The following is a 23,273-nucleotide window of genomic DNA, read 5'->3' on the forward strand; positions in this document are numbered from 1 at the left end:
GTGCCCTCCCCACTCTTCCCTCTCTACCCTACCAAGAAGTGGGCTGTGCATTTGCAGAGCCTTTATTTGGTGTTTCTATGGTGGGGGGTGAGGGGTCAGCTGCCCCCGACCGGGAGAGCAGCACGTCTGTGCACCAGAACCACGGGCAGCTTGAATGCACTGAAGAGCTGCTCCGTGCTCGGCAGAATCAGGCCAGGCCCGCCCCGTGCCAGGGGCTTTCGGGCTGAGCCTTCATGGAGACGTGGTCTTCTGCTCCGGGGGCAGCCGGCCCCTGCATCCTCCCACTGCCTGGGATGGTGGAGTGGAGGAGTGCAAGCTGGAGGCCAGGAGACATCACCACCAGGGGTGGAGGTGGGACACAGGGTTGATTGGAAACATCCCACTCTCATTGCTGAGGTCTCTGACACAGGGTTGCCCGGCCCAGCATCCTGGCTGGGGGGTGACAGAGGCTGCAGCAATGGAAGGGGACAGTGTTTAGCTCTGGCTGCTAGGGAGCATCCTGGGAGGGAAGGGATGGGGAAGCAGCCAGGGGGGGATGCTGGCCCTCATGCCAGCTCTACTTGTCCTGCTGCTCCTGCCGCTGCCTCAGGTAGGCCATGATGTCGTTCTTCACAACCTCGATGTTGGCGCGATGGTACCAGCGCATGATGGGCACGCCATCAGGCCCCACCAGGAACTTCTCAAAGTTCCACTTGATGTCGTGGATCCGCAGAGGCTCCCAGAAGAGTTTGTTGGGGTTCCCAAACTCCTCCGTCACCGGGGGACAGGAGTTCTGCAATTGAAGGCCAGTTCGTCACTGCCTTGCCCCTCCAAAAAACAACCTGGGTGCTGCCCCCTCATCCTCCCTACTGCCACAGCACCCACCTTCAGGAAGGTGAAGACCTTCTGCTCCTTGGCCCCATTCACATCCCCCTTCTGGAAGAGCTGGAAATTGGGTTCAAAGCCACCTCCTGGCCGGACATGCCTGCAAGGGGAGGGTGGGCAGGAGTTTTTGCAATGGACACCTCTGGGTGTTGCACAAGGGATGGTGAAGGGATCCCAAAACCTCTTGTTTTGGGGGCCACAGTCCCAGGTTGGGAGGGAGGTCACAGCCAGCAGGAGCTGCAGCCTGTGCACCCACCACCTGAACTGGGGACCCCAGAACAGCTGAGGGGGGGGTCAGGTGCCCCACAGTACTCACTTCAGCGCAGGGAGGATCTCTGAGTTCTGGCCAGGTTCCTGCTTCCCGAATTGGTTGGAGGGGAAGCCGAGGACCACAAGCCCTTGGTCTCTCAGCTCATTTTGTAGTGCATTCAATTCTGCATGCAAGCAGAGCCAGGGGTGGGTTAGCAGGGGACCAGGCATACCCCCACACCTGCACCCACCTCCCTTGGGATGTTATCCCTTCCCCCAGCTCCCTGAAGCAGAACGGGCCGCAGGGACGTGCCAAAGGCTGCACACCTGGGTGACACCCCCTGCTCCTGGGCTGCCTGCCCTGACCCCGGGGTGCCTGTACCTGTACCCCACAGGGCTCTTACCAACATACTGCAGGGTCAGGCCTCAGTACGTGGCCACGTTGACGAAGAGCACCATCTTCCCCCTGTACCTCTCGAAGGGGATGTACTCGTCCCCATCGATGGTCATGGCGCCATAGTTGTAGATGGTGTCCTTCACAGACTTGTAGCAATCCACCTGTGGGGCGAGGAGCATCCTGTGGGAGCAGGCTAGGGGGCTGCCCGCCACCCCATTCCCCGTCCCCACAGGCACCAGAGCAGCAGGCCCAGCCCTGGCACTGGCTGTGAGTGCAGCTGCCAGCGTTGTGTCTGTCCCCTGTCCCAAATACTGCTGGCAGCAGCCAGGCTCCAGCATGCCAAGGTCGCAGTGGTGGGACAGGCTGGCTTGCTCATGCAGATGCACACGTGTGTGCACACATGTGCACGCCTAGGCAGCGGGCCCGGCTGCAGCTGGGGGAATGTTTGCTGGCCAGGGAGCAGCAGGAAGGGGAAAGACTGGAAAACAAGGGGAAGCCGGCCCCAGTCTCCCGGAGCTGTGGGCAAGTGAGCAGGACCCAGCATGTCCCCACGCCCCTGGGGGGCAGGGGCAGCACAGGGTGATCAGGGTGGCACTGGGAAGGGCCGGGCTGGAGCAGCCCCTTCACGCGAGGCCACAGGAGTTAATTCAGGGGAGCCCATCTCCTGTCCCCCACCAGGGAACTCGGGCTCAGCCAAGTGCATGGAGGGGCTATTTTGGGAGCTGGCAGGAGGTGAAGTCACAGGGGCTGTGCCCGGGGAGTGGAGGCTCTGTGGGGCTGTAGGGTCCCGGCAGGCAGGGTGGAGAGCCTGGCTGGGGAGGTGACAGTCACCCCTGTCCCCTGCCTGCTGGGCTGCAGGGACACGGCAACCTCCACACCCTCCAAAAACGGGGGAACCCCCCTGGACGATGAGCATAGGAGAAAATCCCCGTGGTCTGCCCCTGCGGAGGTCACCGGGGGAACACATGGCTCTGCCCTCGTCTGTTCCCAACCCCAGCACAGCGATTCTTGCCCGCTGGCAAGAACTAGCTCAGAAAATCCCCCCCGTGATCCAGACACCGTGAGTGTGTACTGGGGCCGGGAGGAGTGGGTCGTCATAGGGCCACTGTGCCCCTCTCCTGCCCCGGGGAGCCCTGCAGAGAGCCTCGGGGACAGGCGGGTCCCCAGCGTGTCACACAACCCCCTGTCACCCCCCTCACAGCCCCCGTGGGGATGCCCCCAGCCTCTTACCTTCTCCCTCTCCTCACTCCACCCCGGCTGGACGAGCCCAGCCAAGAAAAGGGGCAAAATCCAGGCGCTGCGGGAGCAGCCCCCCATGGCGGGGCGCGGGGTGCGGGGTGCGGGCACCCCCCTGACAGCCCGGGGCCAGCGGCGGGGACCGGCGCTGCTGTCGCCTGCTGTCACCTCCGAGCCCGGCGGCCAAGAAATAGCTGCGGGGCTGCGGCGGGGGAGCCAATGACCGGGGGGGGCCGGGCCGGGGCCGCGTTAACCGTGTGGGCTCTGGGACGGACGCACGGACACACGGACGGACACCGCCCCGGGGTGGCACCGCGGACTGGCAGGGACCGGGGGCACCCACGGGAACACGGGGCAGAGGCATGTGCGGAGGGTTTATGCAACAAGTTATCCGAGCCGGGATAAACCCGCGGACTGGGAGGAGAAGTGCGGGGGGAGAAAGGGTCCGGGGGATGGAGAGGGGCCAGGGGGGCAGAGGGAGCGAGTGGGGGAGAGAAGTGTCGCAGGGAAGAGGTGCCCCATCCTGCGCAGGGCACCCAGCCAAGGTGACATTTCTCCCCCAGTGGGGTGCTGGCACCCGAGGAACAGGGACTAAACACCCGCAGCAGCATCCCCGAGGAGGCCGGGCTGGGCGTCTGGGGAGGTGTTTCCCCCCATGGCTGCAAGGGCAGAGCTGGGGAAGGTTGATCCTGCTTCTCTCCCTGGTGAGCAGTAAATTAGGGTGTTGCTGGAAGCAGCCCTGGGGGAGGGTTCCTCCTGGGGGGGCTGTTCTGGGGCTCGGGGGGGGCTGTGTCTCCACGCTGACCCTGCTGCTGTCAAGGGCAGGTCACTACTGTCCCTTAGCCCTTGGTGTCCCCAGGGGCAGGAGTTTCCAGGGTCCTGTTTGCATAGGCAAGGAATGCAAACGTTTACCCTGGGCTGTCTCCAAGGAAAACATCCCTGGTGAGGTGTCAATTCCCCGAAATCCCCCAACAAAACCATTTGGTGGGAGAATTAACTGGCTGGGAAACTGCGGTTTGGGATGGGGGCTGGCCTGGAATGCAGGACAGGATGGGGTGGCAGTGGGTAAGCCCTGGGGGCACCAGGAGTGCCAGGAGGAGGTTTGGCTTTACAAGAAAGCAGGGCCAGCTTTGCAACGATGGTGTCAGCGAGCCGGCTGCTGGAGATGCCACCAGGGAAGGGGAGTGTGGATGTGGGTTAAGAGGAGGCTGGGAGCAATCTCCCAGTCCATGTTTTTCACCAGCAGGAACACCGTGTCCTTGGAAAGGCTGATATTGTCTGGCTCCAAACCAGCCTCAGCTGGTGTGGGAGGGCTGGAAGTCGAGTGCATCCTTCAGGCATCTAGGGAACCTGTGGAGCAGGGCAGCTGTGGGTCCCTCTGTTACTGGCAGCATTTCCCAAAGCTTTAAACCTGCACTGCTAATGGAGAACTGCCTAAGCCCTACCCTGGCATGGGGTGTGGAGTGTTTCCCCAGGTTCAGGCAATGCCCCAAGATGCCTGGAGACTGCCCAGAGCCCATCACAAGGTGCCAACAGCCAGGCTGGCCACAACGATGCTCCAGTTGACCATCATGGATGTGGGGGAGTGAGGAGGCTCCTTGCCAAAAACAGGAAACCTGTAGGAGCCACTGTTAGAGGTTTGACCTTCCCCAGCCACTTCCCAGGCTCTGGGGAGATTTGGGGCCACAGGGCCATGGGGCTGCAGCTCCTAGCCAACATGCTGCTTGCGCCTCTCTGCATCCTGCAGCCCACAGGGACCAGTGTGAGCCTGGCACAGTGCCCTGCTCTCCAGCCAGCTCGCACTGCTGAGTCTGACCAGGGCTTGAGCCACCTCCTGGGACAGAGCTGGGACAGACCTGAGGAGCTGCTCGGGGCTGTGCTCTCTGCTCCACTATCTCCCACCTTGGGAGCAGCCAACCACTTCTAATTATGTCCCCTAATTGCCTGCACAGTTAGTTGGTGGCTTTCTCCTGGTCAATAAGGACTTGGGGGCCAGAGGACAGTGTGGTTTATGCAGTGGTGGCACCGTGTGGTTGTGTCCTGATCCCTGCCATGCACAGGGAAAGGCTGAGCTACTTGTGAACTGAGTTTTCCTGAAATCAAAATAAAAATAAGAGACCTGTTTCTCCAAGTCCCCTCTCCTTGGGTCCCGGTGCCAAATCAGCCTTGGTGGAGGTGGGGGATGGAGGAGTAGTTAATGAGCCACAGCTGATGGACCCCCTCTCTGTCACTGAGCTTCCGCAGCAGCCTGGGTGTGTCACCCAGTGTCCCCACCTTGCCATGCTGGAGGCTGCCTGGCCTAGGGTGCTGGGGGCTCCAGCAACTACCCTGCAGGACTGGGGTCCCCCACCCCCAATGGCAGGCATGCTGAGCGGGCTGACCCTCGCACGAACCTCCTTCCCTGGTTGTTTTTCCACCAGAGCTGGGCAGCAGCCAGCCCCCGCCTGCTGCAGATGTTTGGCAGGAGTTCGGGGCGGGAGGCCAGGAGCTTCCAGCCCCGTGGCTGCCATGCTGCTGCTGCCACCAGCCTCCCTGGCTGTCCCTGAGCTGCGGGCCAGGGGCTGCAGAGACCTTGTGCCAGGCTGCAGGGCCACAGCTGAGCACAGAGAGTGAAAGCAGGGTTGGGGACCGTGTACTGCTGCTGGCTGGCTGAACTTGTCCCAGAACTGACCAAGCAGTTTCTGCCATGTAGAGTAACAGGGATAGTGCCAGCAGTGTGCCAGGGTGGTGGTGAGGAGCTTAAGCAGCAGTCCCAGAGCTGACTGAGGAATTTCTTCCATGTAGAGCGACAGGCCAGCAGTGTGCCAGGACAGCAGCAAGGCGCTTGGGCAGCGTCAGGCAGCACCACCCTGTTAGCAGCAGAGCAGCTTCCCTCTGGCAGCCTGGCCTGGCATCAGTCCCAGGGCAGCCTCTGAACTTTTGTTCTAGGTGTGCAATGGGAGGCAAAGGCAGAACAAGCTCTGCCAGGTGAGAGGCCCCAGCTCTTTGGGGCACCAGGCCTCCCCACGCTGCTGGCCAGCAGCTCATCCAGCCCTCGCCTCCCTGCCCCAGCCCATGTGCTCCCTGTTCCATGGCAGCCTTCCCACTGGGCATGGTGCCCAGCACCCTTTGGAGCACAGACCCCCCCTTCCCGAGTGCCCTCACAGCCTCCAGGCTATGGCCTGATTGCTGCTCCCTCCACCATTGCCATCCCTTCCTCTTCCAGGGTAAGATTTGTCCCCCTGCAGAAATGCCACTGACTCCCCCACTTTCCCACCGCAAAGGGGGACTGCCCAAAGGCAAGGTGAGAGCCAAAATCCCCCATCCCCTGCTCCCCGCCGGGGTAGCCCCAATCTCATCCCCCAGCAGCCGCCCCCATGGCCAGCAGCCAGCTCCTGCCACACTCCAGCACCTCCAGGAAAGCATCCCAGTGGATGCTGAATCACCTCAGCGCCTGCATCGTGCCTGCTTGCCATAGTGTCTGCTCCTCAAAAGGCTGGAAATGCCTTTCTTCCTTGGCAAAACACCAGACAAACACTGCCTCTGAGCTCCAGCACTGTTCAGGCGCTGCAGCCAGGGCTGCGGGAGGATTTGCTTATCTTAGTCCATCCTGGAGGAGGAATTTCCAACTCAACTCTGTTGGAAATTCAGTCCATATCTGTTCTCCCCATCTTTACTTTAAAAATGTCCTGGCTTCTCCCTGCTTTTCCCCCTAGCTGCCATTTCACTCCGTGTTTGTTGTTGTTGTTACAAGCAAATCCCTCTTTCCAAGGCCTTTCCTGGAAATGTTTGCCACAGACTTGAAACTTTCCAGAAAACTCACGCCATGAAAGGAAACCTCTCACATCCCTGGGCTGCTCCAAGGGGCACACAGAGGTGGGAGCAGCCACCGGGCATGGTTGCATGGACGGGGAGGAAGGTGTTCCATGCTTTCCCTCGTGTTTTGTTCCAAACCAGGCTTTCTTCTCAAACCATTCCAATGTTTGTGGCTTCTTCCCTGTTCCTCTCACAGCGAAGCTGCTCAGCTCCCATTCCTGGTGCCAGATGCCGCTGGCCATCCCCTCAGTGTCCCCAGGGAAGCAATGCTGGGGTGGGGCACGGGAGGGGAAAGCAGAGCTGAGGCTGTTCCCACCCTGCACATCTGTAATGTCTTCCAGCTGCTGCTGCACCGTGCCAGCACGGGAAGGAGAGAGGAGGAACAACAGGAAAACAACTCTGGTTATTTGCCTCAAATTCTGCAACTTGAGAGGGAGAGTCAACAGCTTGAAACAGAAATTTGTTTCTGGGCTGGAAAAGGAATACGCATCCCCTTCCTCCCAGCACAACCACAGCCTGTGGCTACAGCGCAGGCATTTCTGCTCACCAGGGTCTGCATCCCTGTGCTGGGCTCCCTTCCCGGGGTGGGAGGTGTTTGCCCAAGGTCCTGCTTCCCCAGGAATCGCCGGCCCCTCTGACCCCAACCCAAATCAGATGCCGGTTGCCGTGGATCAAGCCACACAGGACGAGACAGGATTTGAACACTGCAGGGCTGGTTGCTCTTTCCAGCAGACAAAATGGGATTTAAACAATTCCCACCAGCATCACCATAGCGTTTTCCCGCATCCCTGACTCATCCTGTTACTTGAGACCTTTCCTGCCGTGAGTCACCAGGACACCGTTTCAGCCCCAGCACTGCTCCTGCCCCGCTGACCCCGGCACGCGGCTGGTGTGGGGGAAGCGATGCCGGTCACCCGAGTGGGAGGAAACCAGCCATCACCACTGTCAGAAAGCCCTGAGGGATCCTTCCTGCTGTCTGACAACCATTGCCCAATTAAGGTTTGCCCTCCCAGAGCATGGGGCTGGGCTGGCAGGCTCCAAGGCCCGATGGAACCCCAGCACCTCGAGCCAAAACAGTGCAGGAGGTCTCTGTGCAGGAGCACAGACAGGGCTTCAGGAGAGGCTGCAAAGTATCTCAGATCCTGCGCACGGGCACCCAGACACCGCCCGCAGTGTGGACAGAGCCGCATGACATGCTCACATGTAGGGTAAAGTCCATTTATTTCATAACAAAAAGCAATGCAAGAGCTTACATGGTCCTCTGCCACTGACTAGGCACAAACCCGCTCTTCCTGCTTTACCTGCCCAGGCGAGAGGTGCACAGACCCCCCAGTGGGGCTGGTGTGCTGGGTGAATGGTGGGGGCTCTCGCTGTCAGGAGCAGGGAGCGCAGCCAGCGTGCAGGCAGACAGGCTGGCAGAAGTTGCACACACTTCTCTGCCACACAAGACCCAGAGGAACCAAGAGCCACATAAGATTTCCCTATGATTTCAGCAGATAATGGATAGAGGAGAAGCCAGTGCCAGCTGCACATCTCCTGTGCCGCCAGGTTAGGCTCTGTCACTGATGCTTTCAGCCAAGTCTTCAAACTCACAACCAGAAGCCACATCCATCTTGCTTTGACCCTTTTTTCCAAACACCCTGAAAGCTGGGACTCCAAAGAAGAAATAATTTTGCCAGGCATTTCCACTTCTTGCTGCTTGCCTGGGATGGGATCACCAGTGAAGGCAAGCCTAGTCTTCCTGTTTCACAGGAGCAAGTTGTTTCCAGCTGGACATGTCCACAAAGTCACACTGCTGCCTGTGCTGCCACCTCCCCCATGGTCCCCGTGAGATCGGTGGGCAACAGGAGGCAGTGGGTTTGCCCAGCGAGAGCCTGGTGCCAGCACAGGGGCAGGCCCTGGCTCTTGCCTGTCCCTCCAGCTCTCAGGGTGCCCCATCAGGCTCTGCGGGGTCCCTGGCACAGGGTCCCATGGCTGCAGCCCCCTGCCCAGCAGGCCGGCCGTGCCCGGTGCCCACAGCTCACACGACGCCGTTGCGCGTGGGGTGAGTTCGCACGCGGTAGATGATGACGGCGGTGGCCGGGCAGAGCACCAGGGCCGTCATGACCAGGATGGTGGCCAGGATGATTAAGACGATGACCCAGACGTCCAGGATGTGCTTGGGAAGGGCGGCGGCAGCACCTGTGAGGTCGGGGAGGCCCATCCTGCAAGAGAGAGGCAGAGGGGTGATGGGGCAGCCCCCGCCATCCCTCCCACAGCCAGAACGCCCTGAGCAACCTGCTGCTTTCTCGGGGGACACCCCTGTGGGCAGGTCCAGCTTTACCTTGGGCTCCTCCGAGAGCTTTTGGTAAAGGCTCCTTCGATTAGCCCCAGGATTTACAGCGTGCTCTGAAAGCACTGGATGAAAGCCTAGGGAAAAACTTCCCTATTAATTGCTACCGCTGATAAAGGAGCTGATAAAGCAAAGCCACAACAGGGCATCCCACTGGTCACTCATCAGTAGGTCATCGCGTGGGGGAATGGTGGGGTCAGGTTAGCCAGAGCCCCCCTCTCCTGGGGAGCCTCCTGTGTGTGTCCCCCCCACCTGTACCCCGTGCTGAGCCACGAAGTTAACAGGTCTGTGGGGCGGAGGGGCCAGAGAGCAGGGACCCTCTTCCACGGGGACCGTGGCTGCGCCCCCGTCCCGCTCCGGCACCCCGAGGGTGGGGGGGACACGATGCCGTGGGAAAGAGGGGTCATCTGCCTGTGCCCTGCCCGTCCTGCCTGCCTCCGGCATGCCCTGCCGGTGCCCTGCCTATCCCACCTGCCCTGCATGTCCTGCCCATCCTGCCTGCCCGCATCCCCTTACCTGCGGCGCTGCCCGGCTCCGACTCGGGCTCCGGCTCCGGCGAGAAGCGACGGCAGCGGCGGATCCCGTCGAGGGAGGAAGACTCCGCCTGGCCCCGCCCGGCCCGCGCGAGGCGGCAGGGAAGGGGAAAGAAAGAAGGAAGGGGAAGGGAGGGCAGGGAAGGCAGGACTTCTTTTTTTTTTCTCACCAGGCTAAAGCGAGGTCACATTCCATCTCATCCCAGCCAGGACGGGGCCCCACCGGGGGAGACTATCTGGAGCCGAACCCGAAGGTGTCAGGTCGCACCGTGGGAACATTTCACTTCTTAGCCCTTAACAAAGGGTTCTCCCCTGCCCCGTCCTGCTCCTGCCCCAGCAGGGCTCACAGGTCACACGTGCCCCCGAGGCCCGGGGCAGGAGGGAAAAGCAGAACCACCCAGAGCCTCCATATCCACCCGCAGCGAGGTGCCCGCGCTCCCCAGGGATCCGGGCAGGGTGATTTACAGAGACAGGGAACAGCGTTTCCACTGCCCACTGGAACATTCCGCTCCATTGGTGATGCCGAATGGCGAAAGCAGAGGTGGGATGCTCTGATTTTCCTGCTGGGACACCAGCTCAGTGTCACACACAGTGGGACCCACGCACTGCATCCTCCCTTCACTCCTGCTTTTTCCCAGGGAAACCTGGCAGTGGAAACCCCTGCCCACATGCTCTCAGAGCCCCCTGGCCTCCAGGCACCTTCCCGGGCCTACAGCACAGGCAGGGATCCTCCTCCCCGCCTTTGCAGCACTGCTCCCCTCCGGCTGCTGCTGTCGGATAAAGAGCGCGTGGGGTTTTTATCTCAAGCCGCAGAAGATCCTCATGGACAGGGTTTTCCTCTGGAGCTGCCGGTGGCGGGCAGAGGGCAGGGACTGACTCCAGGCTGTGCAGGGATGGGCACAGAGGTGGGAACAAGGGATCCACGCCACAGTCCGGGCTGTGGCTGGTGCTTGGTCGGGGTATCCAAGAGCAAACTGGGGGTGGTTTGCTAATGGAAGCTCTGCCCGCGCAGCACAGCATCCACAGAACTCATGCTTTCCCACTGATCCCACGACATGGGAATGCTTGTTCTTGTCAGGACACCGTCTTAGCGGCCATGAGACTGAAGAGAAAACACCTTTGGGGTGTGGAATATTCGGCACCGTGTCCAGCTCTGGGGCCCCCAGCACAGGAAGGATGTGGAGCCTCTGGAGCGAGTCCAGAGGCGGCCGCAAAGATGCTCCAGGGGCTGGAGCCCCTCCGCCCTGGAGACGGGCTGGGAGAGCCGAGGGGGTTCACCCGGAGAACAGAGGGCTGTGGAAAGCCCTCAGAGCCCCTCCCAGTACCTAAAGGGGCCCCGAGAGAATTGGAGAGGGACTGTGGACAAGGGATGGAGGGACGGCAAAAGGGGGAAGGGCTTCTCGCTGGCAGAGGGCAGGGTTGGATGGGATACGGGAGGGAATTCTTGGCTGTGAGGGAGAAGGGCGGGCACCGCCCGGGCCCGCGGACAGGGAGGCGTGCTGACGTCACGCGGTGCCGCGCTGACGTCACGCGGCGGCGGAGCCCGCCCGCTCCCAAGATGGCGTCCCTGCTGCAGTCGGAGCGCGTGCTGTACCTGGTGCGCGGCGAGAAGGAGCTGCGGGCGCCGCTGCCGCAGCTGTACTTCTGCCGCTACTGCAGCGAGCTCCGGTCGCTGGAGTGCGTCTCGCACGAGGTAACGGCGGCCCGGCCGCGCCGCGCCCGCACACCGGGCGGCACCGGGCGGGACGGTGCGCGCAGAGCGGGCACCGATTGGGTGACTCTCCTGCCGCTCACTCTCGTTTTGCCTTTCCATTAGTCGGCGGTGTTTCGGAGGGGGTGGGCGCTGCGCTGCGCGGGGCTCGGCGATTGGCCGTCGGTGGTGGGTGGGGCGGTGCTTCGCTTTAGATTGGCTGTACCGCCTGTCCGTCGGCGGAGCTCGGGCTGTGATTGGCCGAGGCGAGCGCACAGGGGCGGCTCCCCCTCGTCAGAAAGGTGTTTCCCCCTCAGCCCCGGTCAGGGGGAGCGGGGACCCCCAAAACCACTATGGGGCCAGGCTGGGGCAAAGGGGACCTCCCTGCCCCTCTGTGGGGCCCGGCCGGGAGGGTCAAAACCCCTCTCCCACACACATCCCCATCGGGCCCGGCCGGGGAGGAGCAGAGGCCCCCACCCCGACCCTCCTCATTATTTTACAGTGTGATTTCCGCTGTGGGGGCTTTGTGGCTTCACAAACCGTCACAGTCAAACCGGTAGAACTGATTTTGTGGAAGCCTGGTTGAACTAAGAAGCTGTGATAGATTTGGAGAGCCTTGAAAGAATGACTGTGCAGCCCTGATCTCAGAAGAGGAGTCTTTAAGGAAAGATTGAGGCCTCTGAGCAGTAGATTTGTCACCAGGCTGCATCCATGATGGATTTACTGGGGTGTGAGGGGTGTAGCCATTGTGCATGTCTGTGTTTAATAATCAGTTTGAATTCCTCTTCAAGAAGGGGCCCCCAGTCTTGCTGCTGTTGTTTTCATTGACAAAATTCGATGTGACAGTAGACAGATAAAAAATGTTCTGAATTGTGCATAAATCTGAGCAGTGCAACTGCAAGGACAGAATAAATTTAGATGCGAGTAGAAAATAACATGTTAAAACCTGTGGTTCAAGCTGAAGAATGAAATCCTGGTAGCTGCTAAAAGCTGACCTTTTGTCACTTACAAGGTGGAGTAATTAATCCATTCTGATTTAAGAAACCTTCTGATTCGTGTTGTTAAAGAACAAAATCAGGCTGAGACAGGCTAAGATTTTGAATACCTTAAAATGCCTCAAGCCTCCCCTGGCTGCACCTGTCCAGTGCCAGACACGACTCCCTGCTGGATCGTGTGGCAGTTGCCCTGTGCTGTCTGGACAGACGTGTGCCAGGTAGCACATGTGATGTGCCTGCCTTCTCCTTCAGGTGGACTCCCACTACTGCCCCAGCTGCCTGGAGAACATGCCTTCAGCTGAAGCCAAGCTGAAAAAGAATAGGTAAGGTCCCTTTGGCTTTTATTTTCATCAAGGCTCCCTGTTTTAAACAGCTCCTTCCTTAGTCAGCACCTGATGTGTCTGTCCGAAACTCTTCAAAAATTACATCGGTGTTTGTTTCCACCGAATCTGTTTTGGGGAATAAATCATTTCCATGATCTATCAGGTGCTGTTCATGGATTTTTTTTTTATTTTTTTGTGATGGCCTGTCTCACAACACAAAGAGTTTTTTTATCATCCCTCGGTGTTTCTCACCGTTGCCGTTCTTAAGTTGACTCTGAACCCCTCCTGTTCCCCCGATGGCTCTGGTGACCTTTTTTCCCTTGAGGGAACAGTCAGTTGGTTTAATGTTGATCTGGTTGTTGAGAGCTTTCCCCTCAGCCAGGGAACGTTCTCAGAGCACTGTGTGGTTGTCTGCAGGTGTGCCAACTGCTTCGACTGCCCCTGCTGCATGCACACCCTCTCCACCCGTGCCACGAGCATCCCTGCCCCGCTGCCTGACGACCCGGCCAAGACCACCATGAAGAAGGCCTATTACCTGGCCTGCGGGTTCTGCCGTTGGACTTCCCGGGATGTCGGGATGGCAGACAAGTCTGTAGGTAAGGGGCAGTCAGAGACAGAGAGCTGAGTTACAGCAGGAGCCCAGTTTGCGTTTTGAAGGTGAACAGGTAATCACATTAGCTCCTGGCTGTACTGTAGGTTTAGTATCTGACCAGGGTTGGAGCCACAGTTGGAAATTCACAGGAAAATGGTTTGTTGCTGAAGTCTCCTCTGAAGAGTTGAGCTGAGTTAGCGGGATGTGTGACCCACTTCCACGTTCTTGTTACTTGACTAGTGAGAGAACTGTCAAAAGAGGGGCTGTTTTAGTCAGTGTGTTCTCCCCCCAGCTGAGGTCTCGTTTGTGTGCTTTCAGAGCCTTTGAAGCCACTCAGTCTGACAGCATAAACACCTAATTTATTTTCCATCACTTTTGTACACTTTGACTTATTCTGGAGTTGCTAGTTAAGTGTTCGTACTTGGTTTTTCTCTTCACAATAGCACTGGAACAAAGCTTTCATCTATTTTTGGTTTGTAAGATGAACAGAAAACATCTGTCAGGCTCCAGAAATGGGGCTGAGTAGGCCAAGCTGATCTTGCAGTGTTGATGTGACTGAAGACTGGGAGCTGGAAACGCAGAGGCAGTGGCAGTCAGTAATGAGCCACACACATAAACTCTGCTGCTAAAGGGACTCCTAGGTGCTGTCCCGAGTGTCTCTCAAACAGCGCTTGTTTAAAAACACAATATAAAAGCTGCCAAAGCTCCTTCAGCCCAAAACTGCCTGTGAAAAGCTTTAAGAGGTGGATGTTTATACAGGCATGAACTTGAAGAGTTGCAGTGGTAAATGTAGCAAAAATAGGAAATGTCATCTTTTATGAGTAACACTGAGATAGTTGAACGTGGGGTGTGATGGAGTCTGGAAATCTCCTGTGGACTTTGTTTTTTCTCTTTCCTCCTGCAGCGAGCGGTGGTTGGCAGGAGCCGGAGAATCCTCACACGCAGAGGGTGAGTGAGCAGGAAGGCTGCGCTTGAGCTGAGATGGATCAGCAAGAAGGAGCTGTTGGAGGTGTCAGGCCCTCACAATCACTTTTTCTGCATCTATATAATCCTTCAGATACCAGTTCCAGTTCCTAATCTCCACCTTGACTGAATTCAATGGAGGGAAGGCCTCTTAGAGGCTCCCCTGAGGATATCGCAGTGTAAAATCTCCTTTTGAGAAGAAACTCAGTTGAAAACATCCTTTCTAATAGTGCTGTTAAAACAACACCGGTGAATATGCTGAGTATGTATGTGAAAAAAAGCTGTTTTCCAATCAAGAGTGTGTCTAGGATCTGGAAAACAGAGCTGCACCTTTAACACCCCTCCCTCTAGGGCTCCACCCTAAATGTGACCGGCCTCGGGGAGGGGGGAAAAGATGCTGTTTGCTTCACTAATCCAGGTTGGTCGATTTTGGCCACTTGACGTTACTCTGTCTGGTCGTGGCAAATCCGTGAATGAAGCCTCAGTTGCTGAATTGCAAAGTGAGAACTGGGACACTGCCCTCCAACACACATCATTCCCAAGGGAGGATCAGTTGGTCACCCAGAGCATGAGGACAAGACATTAAGACACACAGGGTTTTTTTAAGTGTATCCTTCACAATACAGCAGGTAGTAGGAAGCCAGTGAAACAAGTAGCAGCGACCCCAGCCAGTTCACAAGCAAATGCTGCAGCTGACCTGATACTGCTCCCCTTACACTGGGTGCCTGTTCCTTTCCATCCCTGCAGATTAACAAACTGGTTGAGTACTACCAGCAGTTGGCTCAGAAGGAGAAGATCGAGCGGGATCGAAAGAAGCTGGTGCGACGCAGAAACTACGTGCCCCTGGCCTTTTCGGTGAGCTGGGTGTGCCGTCCCCCCATAGCAGCAAAAGTGATGGGCAGCAGCCTCAGCGTGGAAAATTAGATAGTTGGGAGCACAATAGGCCTGCCCAGCTTGTTTTAACTGAGGACAACTTTAGGGACGAGTAGTTTTACACCCATTGCCCTTCTCTCTCTGATAGTCCTCTCTGGCAGTGCCAGGAGGGTTTACACTTGCCATACCAAGGAAAATGTTCTCCAGCAGTGCAATTCCAGCCATAATGCCAGTGGCAGCTCTTTCTCAGGACAGCTCATTCCACAGCTCAGTGACAGATAGATCAGCATTGTCTGACACGTCCTCTGCATGAAATCTCAACTGATATTAACCTTAAGACCTGATTGTGGCTTGAATGACTTGTTTATTGTAACTGGCAGGTAAACGCTTACTTTCTTTAGCTGGGTGACTGCATTTGCTTGCTACTTCTTGATGAACTGTGCTTGCTCTGTGCCCTTGCTTGTGTCTTATGGCTGCATTTTTTGTCTCCGTTGCTACCTGCTGCTATTTTGGGGGCTCTCCACAGCAACACACTATACACGTAGTGGTAAGTCTTTTCACGGTTTCTGCTGGTGTTAAAGCTCTCATGGTACCAACTGAAGGGGAGTAGCAGATTGTACACCTTGCCTCAGGGCCTCTGGCTTGGGTGTGCCTAGAACAAACACAGGGGAAGGTTAACTCTGTTAACAGGGTAAAATTTGTAACAAAACTATTTTTTTGTTAGTTTAGAAACAGGGCAATGTCTTTGGGTAAGTAATGTTCACTTGAAAAACAGTACTTCACCTAGCTTGGCTGAGTCAAGTTGGCACTAACATGAATAATTTCACCCTTGAAAAATCACCAGAGTAGGCTGATGCTCACATTTCTCATTTCCTGAGAATTCAGGTTTTCAGTCCTGCCCACAAGGAAGATATCTGCCTCCAAGCACCCTGTGTACAGCTCCGCTGTAGAAAGCTGAGAAGTAGCTCAGCTACTCCTTCTGAGGGACGTGTAGGTAATGAGACTTGTGGGAGTTTGAACCTTCCAGCTGCTTCTAGTAGTGCTACAGAGCATTTCAGATGGATGCATAGCCACGTCAACCCAGTTCTTTTGGCAGCTGAACTCTAATTCTACACTACTTGTCATGGAGTTGCTCTGAAGAGAAGATCAGGGAAAATGTGTCAGTAGTGCAGGCTGGTGATGTAAGTTAGGAGCAAAAGCTTTATAAGCAGTAGCCACACACATCCATCTTTCCCTGTCTGCAGTGCAGTGGGAATTGTTTTCTCCTTGATAACAGTTTAAGCAGAAGAAAATATCTTGGGAAATAGTGAACACCTTTTCCTTTTTGCTTTCCTTTGCTTATCCCCCCATGCTTGTCATGCAGCTCAAAGGATGAGTTTGCAGCAGGGATTTTGTCCTGATAGGAAGCAGACCTGAAGCTGACAGTTCCTTCTTTCCTTGCAGGACAAATACGGCCTTGGAACCAGGCTCCAGCGCCAGAGGCCCGGAGCGCCCATCAGTGCCCTCGCTGGACTCTCGTGAGTCTCAGGGTTGGGGTTACCTTTTGGGGGAGGATTGGAGGTGTAGGCAAGAGACCAGCACAGCACCTTTAGAAAGATGGTGGACATATCAGCAGGTAGCAGTGAGAGCAGATTTCTTCTTTCAAGCACTGGAGAGACATCAGGTCCTCGTGCATCTCTGCGCAGCAGTGCCAGATGTTTTGCTTTCTCTCAGTAGGAACAAGTGACTGCTCATATACTTGTGCTGTTATTGTTTTGCAATCTCACTCTTGCTGCCTTCTGTGCTAGAATGCAGTTACTGAGAGCACACATGTCATATTTTATGACCAAGTTGTCCCTTATTTTGCTTCAGCCTGAAAGAAGGAGAAGACCAGAAGGAGATCAAGATCGAGCCAGCTGATGCAGTGGAAGAAGTGGAGCCTCTTCCTGAGGATTACTATACAAGACCAATCAATCTGACAGAAGGTAACACCTTAGTATACTGTCACTTTTTGCCCTTAAATTTTATAACATGGGCAGTGCCTACAAACCAGTCTTTGAAGTCCCTAATGGCCCAAGCTTATGGTAATTTTTGTGCTGGGATTGAAACTGTGGGAAATATGTGACTTTTTAAATGGTAATTTTGAATGCAGCCTCATGTTGTACGTGGAAAGCTCAGAGCCAGATGCTTCAGGCCTCTGAAGGGTTGTTTTATTTTCTTGCTGACCATAATTTCTGTGTGTGTGAAGCATCAACTTTTGGATGGAGAAAAGAGCTGACATCCTTTTTCAAATAATAGCAGGAAATAAGGAAATAACTGAGCTGCTGGGGAGCTGGAACCAAAACTGGACTGTTGAGTAACAATTGCGCATTGCTTTGACATCAGCTTGGAGCAGCTTGTGTACGCTTGCCAGTTGTTTACCTGACTCATGATTTAATCCACAAATACTGTAAATTGATCAGTGAAACTTGGATTTAACAAGATAAACCAGCAGGTACAGGAGCAATGTAGGCTTCCAGCTGAGATGGCTCCAAGTAGGACAGATATTCTGGGTAGTTCTGCAGGCCTACAGTCTGCCAATAGCAATTAATTAATGAAAGGTTTATGGGAAGGAGTAGATTATCTTGGTCTCCTTTTGCCATGAAACTGTCCTTACCATGAGGGTTTAATGCTGTTGAAGAAGACAACTTCCATGGTGAGGGAAAGGCTGCCAGGTGCCTCAATGCCTCTTAGGCACTGGGAACAGTGAGTAGCCTGTTTTTTGGGAGAAACCCATAGGAGATTTGGCTGCTGAGAGCTCCTTGCCTTGGGAACTATGTTGTCACTAATTTTATGTGTGAGTCTGAGTTACACAAACCCCTTGCTAAGCTGTGTATTGTGCTCATGCAGCACCCAGCTGCGAGGGTAACAAAGCTGTGAAACTCATTTGCCCTCACAGGGGAAAGAACTGTGTTCTAGATGAACTGCAAAACTCTGTTTCCATCCCAGCTCAGCTTTGAAGAGAGATCAGAGTCCCTTGTTTCTCCTGGGCTGGCACTGATGTTGCTCTCACGTTACTGTGCCCAGTCAGGGCAACCCTTTATGCAGCTCTTGCCTTTTCTATTCATTGCTATAAACAGTGGCAGTTGAGAGTGGCTCCTGAATTACGTGGTGCAGGTGAAATTAAATTTCTTAGAGGTGGTGGCACATCTGCACACAGCACGAGGTGCACGTGTAGGGTCTAACCTAGCTCCAGTTTCAGCCCCTGAGACGTTTCTTTGTCTTGCTTTCCGTGGTGCTCCCAGTGACGACTCTGCGTCAGCGCCTGCTGCAGCCTGACTTCCAGCCCATCTGCGCTTCCCAGCTCTACCCACGTCACAAGCACCTCCTGATCAAACGCTCGCTGCGCTGCCGGGTACGGAGCTCACGACAAAAACCTGCCTTTTCCAGGCTCTCAGAACTTGGGTGGTGGGAAACGGGCTGTGTATTTCTCTTTTTGAAAAAAAAAAAAAAAAAAAGAAGAAACTGCTCAGATGGTTCTGGTTGTTGAATGTTCTCAGCCAAATGACTGGTAACAGCACTAGGAGGGGAGGGAGGCTGTCACATCTCTGGTGCGGTGATGATTGTGAAAGGGGAGCAAAAAGATACAAAGATGGGTTTGTGCCAGTGCTCTGCCTAGCCAAGGAGCTGGAGAAGGCTGCCAGTTCAGTCAGAAATAAAAAAAATCTGCTTTTACTAAAGAGAAAAGTCAGCAAAGAAAATATTAAGGAGAGGCAGTGCAGAATACAGAAGGTATCCATAGAGTGGAAGCAGAAAGAGGGTATCTCAGAGAATAAAAGCAGAGAGCTGGGAAGTGAAGACAGGCAAGAGTTAAATCCAAGTTCTGCTGTTGACTTCCTGTAGGGTTTTAATACATGATTTGATTTCTCAGTAATTTAGGGATATTTATCTAGTTCCCGAAGTAATAGAGCAATATTCTTTTAAGTATTTAAGATGCAGAATGCTTTGCAAATGCAGAATATTTTCTCAGAAATAAGCAATTGAACCATCCTGTCTTTGAAGAGTAGCCTATGAGGAGATCAGGAGTTCCAGTTATTTGTTTTTTTAATTGGATTCTGGAGCATAGGTCTGAAGGCTTATTTGTGCCTTCTTCCTGCTGCAATCAGTGTCCAGGTGTTTTTAAGACAAATTCCAAGTCTTATGTTTCTGAGATTGCACTGGTAGTGCAGGATATGACATTTTTGGAGTATCAGTAAGTGAGCACAGTGATGGCTCCGTGCACCTGAGGTAGTTTTTACATGTGCTGTGCTGGAGGCAGTAATATTGTGGATGGTGGGCAGTGCTTGTGGCTCTGATTCCTCAGTGTGTGACTGCACACTGTTTTCTGGTGCTCACTAAAATATCTTTCTCTCTAGAAATGTGAACATAACCTGAGCAAACCAGAATTCAATCCAACGTCTATCAAATTCAAGATCCAGCTGGTTGCTGTGTAAGTAAGATATGGGGACTGGGGACAACAGCTGCCTGTTCATGCTTAGTTAATGCCTTCTATTTGGTTTATTTTTTTTTTAGTAGTCTTGCTGTGACCTCTTGTAGGATTGTGTCATCTCTTAGGATGGTGTAATCACCTTTTAAAATATAGTTAGCTTATCTGTGAAAGGTTTTCTTGCTGATCTACTAAAGATTTCAGCAGTTTGACAGAATCACTGCATGCTGTGCCTGCCCCACACAGTAGCAGGGGTCTGTAGGATTAGGCTTGTACAGCAACAGGGCACTTATTTTTTCCTTTTAATGTAAGCCAAGCTCTGATAGCTCTAATACCTCCTTCTGCTTCAGGAGGTGAGTTATAGACAGCAACACAGTCCCTTATGGTCCTTTGCTTTGTTATTTTTGTAGGAACTACATCCCTGAAGTGAGAATCATGTCTATTCCCAACCTGCGCTACATGAAGGTCAGTAGCTTTTCCAGAAATGTCTTAGGGGGAGACACAGCTGGGAGCTGTGAATATGGGATCTTTTTGGAAGGTGACATGGTGTTCCCTAAGGGTTCCACTCAGTTTGGAGGGTGCAGGGTTAGGGGAGTGGTCAGAGGAACACTGCATGTACTTGTCACTCTGCAGCAGTAGATTACTGTGCAGAGTGACATCTGGCCTCACAAGCACTTGCCAATATCTGAAGAATAAAAGGTGTGGAGTTGAGATCTTGGCTAGATTCCAAAAATCCATATTTCTTATATTAAGGAAGAGTGTTGCATGGCATCGGTGCCTTTCTTACAGACTGGGGGTGGTTGCTATCCATCCCTTGAGAGGATATGATGCAGTTTTTGAAGGCGTTGATTGGTCGTGGAAGGTGAAGGTGCTAACAATAACAATGAATTTTAGCTCAATTGCTTCTTGAATTGTGATTCCTGAATCTCCTCAGGAGAGCCAAGTCCTTCTGACTCTGACCAATCCTGTGGAGAACGTCACACATGTCACACTGCTGGAGTGTGAGGAGGGAGATCCTGACAACATCAACAGCACTGCCAAGGTACTGTACCCTCCTGCTGTGTGAGCCCAAGCCTCTTCCAAGGCTTACTACTCCCATTTGTCGTTCCTTCCACAGGCTACACTTTTCATATGTCCTTCAACCCCTGCTGAGGGTGTTGCATTTCTTTCCTTGAAGCTAAAATGACTGTCACCAATGTAAACAGCAGCTCATAAAGTATTTTGAAATTGTGTCTGTTCACTGAGATCCAGAACCCAAGGGAGAAATTAATGATTTCACTGGCAGGGTGGTAATAAAGGAGTCCTGGAGCAGAGGAAAGCTGAGGATGAATCACTTTTCTGTTAAACTGTAGTTAAGGAGCCCTCAGAAGGGGAGGGGCCTCTCCTGCCTGGAGTGTAGCTGGTGATCAGTGCTGAAAGGCTTCTTTCTCTCCCTGCTCTGTTTCAGGTGTCTGTTCCTCCCAAGGAGCTTATTCTGGCTGGCAAAGATGCTGCGGCAGAATATGATGAGCTGGCAGAGCCTCAAGACTTCCAGGATGACCCTGAGTGAGTGTTGTCTGTCCTGTGGGGGATCCTCTCCCTTCTTAAAAACTTGGCACTTGGAGTAACTCGCTCTCCTCTTTGTCTTCAGTGTGTTCTGGTTCCCCCTCAGAGCATTGTTCCTCTGAACAATGGTTTGAGAACTTGGCTGACCCGGTGTTCCTCTGTGTTCTGCCCCGCAGCGTTATTGCCTTCAGAAAAGCCAACAAGGTGGGAGTTTTCATCAAGGTCACCCCACAGAAAGAAGAGGGCGAGGTGACCGTGAGCTTCAAGATGAAGCATGAGTTCAGAAACCTCACAGCTCCCATCCGGCCCAACGAGGAGGGCGACCACCCCTCGGAGGTCATCTGGCTCACCCACCACGTGGAGCTCAGCCTGGGCCCCGTGCTCCCATAGAGGCTCCCAGCGCTTGCTCCCCGACGGCTGGCACGGGACGGACTGGCACACTGAGAAAGCACCTGCTGGAAGGTTCTGCCAGAGCTCCTTTGTGATGTGTGGGTGTGCCATGGGCCCCAGCCGGCCGTGAGGAGGGGGCTGAGGGTGCCGTGGTTTGGGATGGTTTGTTCTCTCTCCCCTTGTCGTAGTGCCCACTAACCACCACTCCACTTCCCCTCACTGCCACAAGCTAGTTTAACTCGCAGCACGTGTCAGAGCACAGAGAAGGGTCTTGCTTTCTCCAGGTTTGCGCTGAGTTTGGCTCTATCAACAGATAATTCTGGCTGAATTTGGATTTATTCTCATAAAAGAACCCATATTGTTTTTTCCTGATGTTCCATGCTCTGTAGTGAACAACTTCTCTTTCACTCAGAACTATGCCCTTCCCAAACCAACATTTTAAGAGGTGGCCGTGCCTGCTGCATTACTGGCAAGTTACTGGCAGCAGCACAGTGTTTTCTTTTGGTTTTCTGCTTCCTCGTAGGATACCTCAACTGTGGGGGACTGGGATGTACAGCCCTACCCCTCTGGCAAATGTAGCTTGCTTAGCTGAGGTGGCAGATCTGTTGTCACAAAGGAGTTGATGAGTTTGCCTTTAAACTTTAAACATAGTGTACTGTAGTGTTCATGGATTTGACTGGCAACCGAGCCTACCGTCGGCCCGCTGGGCCTCGGGTGGATGTGGCAGCAGGATGCACTGCAAGCTGGGAATTCAGGTGCTGCTGCACCTCTTGAGTGAGGCAGGAATGCTCTGGAGAGGCTGCCTGGCAGTCTTCAGCTCCATAAGTGTGTTGTTAGGGATCATAGTCATCAGAGTGTGAAACCTGGAGAGTTAAGATTAGTTCTGGTAGTGGTAAACCCACAAAGGTGGTTTTTGGGTTCATGCTCTGTGTTTTTCTAGTTAGGGTGGGTGCAGCGAAGGTGTAAAGGTGGAACGTCTTTGTTTGTTAACTACACACACTGTACACAAGGTCACTTACCTGGGGTGTAATTTGGCTGCAGCCCAAGCTGAAATGGGTGGTTAAGAGCTGTGTATCCAGGACACTGCATGGCTGATGCAGGCAGGTGAGACGGCTCTTCCTGCAGAGCATTCCCACTTCAGTTATTGACCTTAGTTAAACGTATCTGATGGGCTTTGATGTGCTGCTCTGCTGGGAAAGGCTTGAGGGCCAGCCAGCCATGGCTGCGTCACTCCAGATGCTCATGCCGTGGCTCTGCCAGCCTGGATCTGTGGATCCTCTGTGTGGGAGCGCAGGATGAGGCTGCCTGCACCCCACGGGTGGTGCTGCAGCACCCAAAACGTCTCCCTGAGCGCAAGAAACCTGCCGTGGTGTGCGGGAGGGGCTCCCACCTCACAGCCCCGATCCCGGGCAGGTCTCAAAGCGGCAAGGCATCACGTTTACGACTTCGTGTAGGTTACACGCAGATGTACAGCATGAGTTTGAGACTTGTAGTTAGTAGTTTATGTATAGTGCTAGTGCCTGCTGCGGCTTCACCTGCCCAGATAACAAAGCACCGCACCTCTGGCCGCACCTTCTCCTGTTCAGTAGCCAAAACAGCTGCTACACTTGCGACACGACTGCAGACAAGCCGAGATGGCGGCTGGCCCGGGGCTTGAGCTGTGCCCGGGGCTGGTGGCCACTGTCCCCCTGGTGCTGGCCTGGGGTTTGCTGCAGGCCAGTGCCACCTGCGCCCCTCTCCCTACAAACACAAGGTGCACTGAGTCGCGCTGTTCCGAGCGGCCTGATGAGCTCGGCCAGTTTTTTCCCCCCCCTCCCTGTAGGTGCTGTAGGAAAGGTGTCTCGGTGCGTCCCTGTCCCCGCTCCCCGGCAAGGCGCCTGTTGCCTTATGCTTGACGTCGTGTAGTGACCTTCAATAAAACACAACGTGGCTCTCGGATCCTTTGCCCCTGGTTCTTTATAATTTAATTATTTAAACAAAACAAAAAAAGCGAACACACACGCACCCCACCCCCGCCGTGTTTTCCCGATGGTCCCGCCCGTTCCCCCCTCC

At 54.7% G+C, this 23,273-nt stretch overlaps 3 protein-coding genes across 7 annotated transcripts; 1 reads left to right on the forward strand and 2 right to left on the reverse strand.

The window, feature by feature from the left end:
* Positions 1-46: 46 nt before the first annotated feature.
* On the reverse strand, positions 47-2,926 carry GPX3 (glutathione peroxidase 3). 2 transcript variants are annotated; one of them, XM_027899632.1, is made up of 6 exons: positions 2,741-2,926; positions 1,518-1,671; positions 1,181-1,298; positions 865-964; positions 552-772; positions 47-316 (listed from the first exon to the last, which is right to left on the reverse strand). In XM_027899632.1, exons 1-5 carry the CDS (start codon positions 2,825-2,827, stop codon positions 557-559), a joined length of 675 nt encoding a protein of 224 aa, XP_027755433.1. In that variant the 5' UTR covers positions 2,828-2,926; the 3' UTR covers positions 47-316; positions 552-556. The 2 variants fall into 2 exon arrangements, with proteins under 2 accessions (XP_027755433.1, XP_027755432.1); XM_027899631.1 differs by having other exon boundaries at positions 47-772.
* A 5,524-nt stretch (positions 2,927-8,450) lies between these two features.
* SMIM3 (small integral membrane protein 3) lies at positions 8,451-9,770 on the reverse strand. The gene is made up of 2 exons (XM_027899652.1): positions 9,390-9,770; positions 8,451-8,745 (listed from the first exon to the last, which is right to left on the reverse strand). The coding sequence occupies exon 2, from the start codon at positions 8,742-8,744 to the stop codon at positions 8,562-8,564; it is 183 nt and encodes a 60-aa protein (XP_027755453.1). The 5' UTR covers position 8,745; positions 9,390-9,770; the 3' UTR covers positions 8,451-8,561.
* Positions 9,771-10,939: 1,169 nt separating this feature from the next.
* On the forward strand, positions 10,940-23,159 carry DCTN4 (dynactin subunit 4). 4 transcript variants are annotated; one of them, XM_027899646.1, is made up of 14 exons: positions 10,946-11,099; positions 12,344-12,414; positions 12,832-13,010; positions 13,911-13,954; positions 14,717-14,824; positions 15,369-15,389; positions 16,286-16,359; positions 16,694-16,806; positions 18,106-18,215; positions 19,216-19,289; positions 19,697-19,751; positions 20,221-20,328; positions 20,734-20,831; positions 21,008-23,159. In XM_027899646.1, exons 1-14 carry the CDS (start codon positions 10,965-10,967, stop codon positions 21,219-21,221), a joined length of 1,404 nt encoding a protein of 467 aa, XP_027755447.1. In that variant the 5' UTR covers positions 10,946-10,964; the 3' UTR covers positions 21,222-23,159. The 4 variants fall into 4 exon arrangements, with proteins under 4 accessions (XP_027755448.1, XP_027755447.1, XP_027755450.1 ...); XM_027899649.1 differs by lacking the exon at positions 10,946-11,099 and adding an exon at positions 11,400-12,016; XM_027899648.1 differs by lacking the exon at positions 10,946-11,099 and adding an exon at positions 11,400-12,010.
* The last annotated feature ends 114 nt before the right edge of the window (positions 23,160-23,273 follow it).

Source organism: Empidonax traillii, unplaced genomic scaffold, assembly GCF_003031625.1.
Source record: "Empidonax traillii isolate 1590-97213 ecotype Southwest subspecies unplaced genomic scaffold, ASM303162v1 scaffold680:size346369, whole genome shotgun sequence".
Taxonomy (NCBI): Eukaryota; Metazoa; Chordata; class Aves; order Passeriformes; family Tyrannidae; genus Empidonax; species Empidonax traillii.

What these genes read in the sequence shown, in the direction of transcription:
- SMIM3 (XM_027899652.1), bottom strand. Translation starts at nt 8,744, where the DNA reads ATGGGCCTCCCCGACCTCACAGGTGCTGCCGCCGCCCTTCCCAAGCAC.
- DCTN4 (XM_027899646.1), top strand. Translation starts at nt 10,965, where the DNA reads ATGGCGTCCCTGCTGCAGTCGGAGCGCGTGCTGTACCTGGTGCGCGGC. An exon ending in AGTGCCCTCGCTGGACTCTC is followed by an intron (nt 16,360 to 16,693) that starts GTGAGTCTCAGG and finishes ATTTTGCTTCAG; the next exon opens with CCTGAAAGAAGGAGAAGACC. An exon ending in ACATCAACAGCACTGCCAAG is followed by an intron (nt 20,329 to 20,733) that starts GTACTGTACCCT and finishes GCTCTGTTTCAG; the next exon opens with GTGTCTGTTCCTCCCAAGGA.